This window comes from Ips typographus, linkage group LG14 (assembly GCF_016097725.1).
Source record: "Ips typographus isolate SLU linkage group LG14, UJ_Ityp_2.0, whole genome shotgun sequence".
NCBI lineage: Eukaryota > Metazoa > Arthropoda > Insecta > Coleoptera > Curculionidae > Ips > Ips typographus.
This window is the reverse complement of record NC_138435.1, coordinates 5,928,726-5,934,837: the sequence shown is the minus strand read 5'-3', so window position 1 is coordinate 5,934,837 and position 6,112 is coordinate 5,928,726. Positions and strand designations below refer to the sequence as shown.

The following is a 6,112-nucleotide window of genomic DNA, read 5'->3' as shown; positions in this document are numbered from 1 at the left end:
AAGGCGCCATGTCATTAAGTGAACACTCAAGTAATGGTGTTTTCAGCAAAATACTTGCATGCTTGATCTATTAAAAAACAGGATTTTTTATTAATTTTTTTTTGTTTTTAAATAGAAAACTTACCCTGCATGATACTATAAACTAATTTCGAGTCAGAGAAGCTTCAGGTATTTTAATTTATTGAATGTGGAATATTGGAAAAATAATTCTGCGCCTCGGGCCCACAAAATTTTTTCAAATCTTGCAGATTTTTCCACTTAATGGGACTTATTGGTAAAAGCTCTAAAATTTTTAAATAAATTATGATTATACCATTGTAATATTATCAGTAGAAAACTTACGTACCATTGTATAAATAATCGGGAAGTTCAAATTCTCCGTCTCTGCACTTTTGAGTAGGTTTAAATTTTGGGTCTGTTACAGGGCTGGATTCCCACATCCCATTATATGTAGTCCTGTAGTAAATTAGGCGAGGATGCTCTTTAACTATTTTTAGTTCTCGAATCGGTCGAGTTGGAAAGGGGCATTTTCTTCTGTACCTCTCTTTAAAAAAGAACGTCCAGTTCTTAAAATTGCTTTGTTCAACTTCAACCACTTCAAAGGGCATTGGTTTAACTCTAGCTGATTTGAATACTTCAATCCAATCTTCCGGTACTTCAGCTCGGCTCTTTTGATTAATCAAACCAAAGTCTTTGTCGCACTCCAAATAGAAATGCCCTCTTATTGGAAAAGTAAGTTTTATCGATTGTAGCCTCTTTTCAACGTGGACTATATAGTGAAGAATTCGGAACACAGTATAGTTCTTATTTTGCCCCCCGCACGAGTCGCAAAATATTTCTAAATGTTGAACTTCTTCGTTGAGATAGTTGAATACAAAGTGATGAAGCAAGGAACTGACCGGATCACTTCCCTTATTTCCAACAGTTTCTGGAAATGTATAAAATATTGCTTGAGAAGTCGAAAGTACATGAATATTTAGCGAATATAGAGATAGCTGTCTTTTGTAATAGACGTCATTGGTCGTTATATTGGGAAGTGGAAGGTTTTTGGAGAAATCCAAGCAAATTGCTTCAGTAGATAAAACTCGTTGACTACTTATTTTGGCTTCTCTCTTCCACTTGTAAAATTGGTCAGCCTTTAATTTATGCAGCTTAATTTCTATTTTCAAATTTCTGATATTCCTCTCTACTTGTCTAAACTGTAAAGATTCAGTCATTCCTCTAGTTGTTAAATTGAATCTTTCAGATTCAAGACCCTTCATTTTCGCGATGTTTATGTCGTATTGACTACAAGTGTCCGATCTAGGAAATGCGAATCCTATATTAAATTCTGTAGAGAATATCGTGAAATTGAGCAAGTTGTTCCGCTTTTCGGGGCCTTCTCTGTTTTATTGGCAAAACTGACATTAGGCCGCATAGATAAAGATTTTGTTCATTAACTGATTTCAATTCATTAAACTTTCGAATAATTTCTTTTTGTGTTGTTACAGGAACAGCCTGGAAACATTTATATCGACCACAAAGACAGTCCTCGCCAATCTCATGGCTGCTTAAATTGAATGTTTTCATCACATCAGTTAGTTTCCCGTATTTTTTCCTTTTTTTAATTTTTCTCTCGATTTTTCTATTAGACACGTCACTCTCACTATTTTCCGAACTCGACATACTTACTTAACTAGGCAAGTATACTACTAAACTTATTAACTTTTTGTTGTCTTAAAGATCTCACGTTTTCACCGAATTAAACAACCAACATAACCCCTCAAAAACAACGACTAAAATGGCGAAATTATCCTAGACCTAGAATAAAAAACCAAACATGTCTGTGCAACTCAGTGGCACTGCTGACAAAGCGCCTTATTCGCCAGTGTTGCATGGACATGGCGCCTTTTTCCTCTGTACCCAAATATTTGAATGATAAATATCTCCAGACTTAGCGCGTTTATTGCAAGTTCGGTAATAGGGAATGAAAGTTTGCGAAATGCTCTAATAGATGGCACCATTATCTCAATTCCTTCAAAAATTGACAAAGCGCCTTTTTCGCCTGTGGTCTTCATTTGTAAAAGTGAAGTGCTTATCACGTGACAATGAAAATCTTACCAAAGTTTGGGCAATCGAAGAATGTGATGTAAAGAATGTGGTTGATAATTTTGCTGAATCCCATTTTTAAAATAATTACTACAGAAATTCTCAAGGACGGTTGGTAGTTAGAATTCCTTTTAAACATAATGCTCAACTATGTAATTCAAAAGGTATGGCCTTAAAAAGATATTATTCTCTAGAAAATCGTCTTTCAAAATTTTCTAAGTTAAGAAATGAGTACAATAGCTTTATGGAGGAGTATGAAAGATTAGGTCATATGACTTTTTTGAGTGCAAATTTAGATGAATTAGGTGATGGTAGCTGTGGTAATGCTTATTCTGTGAGCCACCACGCAGTAATTGGTGAAGATAGTTTAACAACCCGTTTAAGAGTAGTTTTTAACGGATCTGGTATCACTGATAATAATTTGTCATTAAATGACACTCAAGTGGTAGGACCCACCATTCACAAATATGTCTTAAACGCAGACATATCAAAAATGTACAGACAAGTTTTGATTAATAAGTCTGATAGAAAATATCAAAGAATATTTTGGCGTAGCGACCCCACAGATGTTCTTAAGTGTTACGAACTGAATGTGATCACCTATGGATTGGCATCCTCTCCATTCTTAGCCATTAGGTGTCTCTACCAACTCACATTAGAAGATACCCGCTCTTTAGCAAGCAACGAAATACAAAACTGTTGTTACATAGATGATATGTTAACTGAATCACATTCAAAGGAGGAATTGTTAAAGATTCAAAACGAGGTCAGTGAGATTTTGTCTAATTCAGGATTTGATTTACAAAAGTATCTTTCAAATCGATCAGAATTATTAGAGAATTTTAATATAAACAGAGATTTAGAGGCCAGTATTTTAGTGCTTGGTGAAGCTGAAAATAACAAGACTTTAGGCATTTAGTGGAAACCTCAAAGTGATAAAATTCAGTACAACATTAGGAAATTTAGTTTATTTGAATCTGTGACAAAACGATTGAGTTTGTCAATAACTAGCCAGATTTTAGATATTTTAGGTCTTTTAGGGCCAATAAGAATTTGAGCTAAAATTATTTTGCAGTTGCTATGAAAAGAAAGTCTTGGGATGTCAGAATCATTACTAGAAAAATGGATTTTATTTACAATATAAGACATTGTTCATCCTAATAAATTGCAGATTCCACGGCAAGTTTTTTTTATTTCAATTCTCGATATGTAGAAGTACATGCTTTCGCCGATGCTTCAGAAAGGGCATATGGAACATGCATCTACATTCGGAGCAAAATAGATAATGAAGAGTATTCAGGCAAGTTATTAACTGCTAAAAGTAAAGTAGCACCACTTCGTTCAGTCACTCTGCTGAACTGCTCAGTGTGGTTTTGGCATGCAAATTGAGGCAAAAAGTAAAACGATCAGTAAATGTTGATTTTAATAAATGTTTTTTTTTTTGAGTGATTCCATGATCACGTTGTGTTGGATAAAAGATTTACCTGAGAAACGGAAAACATTTGTGTCCAATAGAGTGTCTTTTATCCAGGAAAACTGTAACATCGATGAATGGTTTCATGTTAAATCACAAGACAATCCAGCAGATCATATTTCAAGGGGCTTATCTGCAGAAGAGTCGTCTAAAAGGTATTTTGTGGTTTGAGGAACCTTCTTGGTTGAAATCTGATGTTTCAAAATGGCCTGTAAATTTAAAAGATTCCGGAAACCTTAAAACCATTCCTGAAGAACGAGTACATATGCATTTTGCAGTAAACGTATCCGATCTAGACTTATTTTCAAAATTTTCTAGTTTAACCAAATTAAAAAGAGTGGTAGCTTTATGCAAAAGATTTATTTTCAATTTACAACATCCAAATGAAAAATTAGTAGCTGCAGCACAACAAATAAACGTCTCAAATAATAGTCACATTTTATCCTTAAACCCGTTTCTTGATCAAGAAGGCATACTCCGAGTGGGTGGTAGACTTACTAAGTAAAATTTGCCCTTTTCAAGAAAACATGTTATTATTTTACACAATAAGAATAAATTGACCAAGTTAATAATGTGAAAGTAATGTAGACACGATTTATTAGCATTTGTGGACTTGTTTATTGTATTAAAAAAGGATGCACTCAGGCACATTTACAAGCAAACCAAAAGTTTTCAACAACCAAGCCGCTAAAACCTAATAATAAAAGTCAACGGTCAAAAACAAAAACGCGGAAAATCAGATGTCATTGTCTTGTCAAACGTCAAACGTAAACGTCAAGTTAGTAACTAGGTACTTAATGTGTAATCTACCAAAAGAGAGGGGAACTCAACACTATCCGTTTGCTCATACTAGTTATGATTACGCTGGATATTTTTTGCTTAAGGATCGTAAGAGCAGGGAACTTAAGCTAGTCAAAGCATATGTGTGTGTTTTCATTTGCTTGGCTATCAAGACGATACATCTATAACTTATTACTAGTTTGGATAGTGAGGCATTCATTGCTGCGCTTAAGTGATTTATCTCTCGTCGTGGAAAACCCCAGAGCATGTATTCGGATAACGGAACTACATTTTTGGGTGCCAATAATGAATTTAGCACTTTTTGAAAATAAAATTCTCCTAAATTTCAAAATTATTTGGCTAATGAGGTTGTCAGTTGGCATTTTATTCCTCCTCGTGCCCCTAATTTTGGTGGTCTGTGGGAGGCGGGGGTTAAAAGCTTCAAATTTCATTTCAAGCATGTTATTAGAACTATACATTTAGACTATGAAAATTTTATGACAATAGTGACAAAAATTGAGGCCATTTTAAATTCGAGACCGATCAGTCCGCTATCATCTGATCCCGAAGATATGCAGCTATTAATTCCTGGGAATTTTTTGGTTGGACGACCACTAACGTCGATTCCTGAACCTGATTACTGTGGCATAAGGGACAATCGGATGAGCCAGTATATCGGATATGCAAAGCTTTAAGATTATTAGTTGTGGGTTTGACTTTTCCACCAGTTAAATTAATAGAGTTCACTTGAAGAAGGAACATACATAAACAAAAACAAAACTACACTACTATGAACTCAAGTTGAGATATTTTTAGAAAGCTTATTAAACTCTATACGTATAAAACTCTACCAAAATTAGTGCAATTAAACGAGTTGTTGAGGCTTAAACTAAAGGATACACCGACAAAAGTGGTCAATGTTGACGGCCTTTGGGGGCCAAACGATACTACTTAAGTAATCAACTTTTATACGTTAATGGAAAGCTTATTTCACATGACTTACCATTGTCGCTTTTCCTCCAAACAACGAGGCATTATCATTTTTGATATCCGACGTTTCGTTTTCTAGTTACCATCATCAACTTTAATTTTTACGGCCATATTGAATTTTGGCATATTGTAATAGAGCCTAGTTTTCTGATTACGATGATGTACCATAAGTTATGGTCCAGTTTTGATCATTAAAGTTAGGGTTAGTAAATGTTTGAAAATGTCTGGCAAATGCGTTAGCTTTGTCTTGGTCTGTGTATTGTTCGGTGCCATTTTCGATTATTGTCCCTAGCGGATTTGTTTTCTAGTACCGTGATAGTTTTTTAATTTTCTGCCAGTATGTTTTTCTACTCCTTCGGAAAGATTCGGGTTGGTTTTTTATTCGATTATAATGAAATCTTGTGGCTAATGTAGGCACATTGTAAAATTAGGATTGTACAGGGTGTCGCAGACAAATGTGGCATGGAAAAGTGGTCTGTTTTTTAAGAGGTACACTCTATATTTTATTTAATTCTTGGATAGAAGTATTGATTATAAAAAAGGGTTGTTAAATGAATGACATAATGTAGCATGCCCCGTTTTCGACAAAATTGCGACTAAAAATAAATGAAAATTTTTACATTCGAAAATGTATGGCAATAAACTACGAGTAAATAAATGAATAGTTAAAATCTTAACTTTTCATGAACTATGTAAAAATGCTTATTGTAATTTTGTTTGCGTCAAAAAACTTTTTGGATATGTTTCATCTAGGTAGTTTTAAGAAAAATTGTAGGGGAA

At 34.3% G+C, this 6,112-nt stretch overlaps 2 protein-coding genes across 2 annotated transcripts; one reads left to right on the top strand and one right to left on the bottom strand.

Moving 5' to 3' along the window:
- Positions 1-338: 338 nt before the first annotated feature.
- Positions 339-1,665, bottom strand: LOC145737491 (uncharacterized). Its single transcript, XM_081992196.1, has 2 exons — positions 1,460-1,665; positions 339-1,383 (listed from the first exon to the last, which is right to left on the bottom strand). Exons 1-2 carry the CDS (start codon positions 1,663-1,665, stop codon positions 339-341), a joined length of 1,251 nt encoding a protein of 416 aa, XP_081848322.1.
- Positions 1,666-2,332: 667 nt separating this feature from the next.
- On the top strand, positions 2,333-3,007 carry LOC145737490 (uncharacterized). The gene has a single exon (XM_081992194.1). The coding sequence runs from the start codon at positions 2,333-2,335 to the stop codon at positions 3,005-3,007; it is 675 nt and encodes a 224-aa protein (XP_081848320.1).
- The last annotated feature ends 3,105 nt before the right edge of the window (positions 3,008-6,112 follow it).

Bases quoted from the DNA above. Each gene is read 5' to 3' on its own strand.
- LOC145737491 (XM_081992196.1), bottom strand. From the start codon at position 1,665: ATGTCGAGTTCGGAAAATAGTGAGAGTGACGTGTCTAATAGAAAAATC. The intron at 1,384-1,459 runs GTTTAATGAATT...CCAATAAAACAG, and splicing joins CAAAAAGAAATTATTCGAAA to AGAAGGCCCCGAAAAGCGGA.
- LOC145737490 (XM_081992194.1), top strand. From the start codon at position 2,333: ATGGAGGAGTATGAAAGATTAGGTCATATGACTTTTTTGAGTGCAAAT.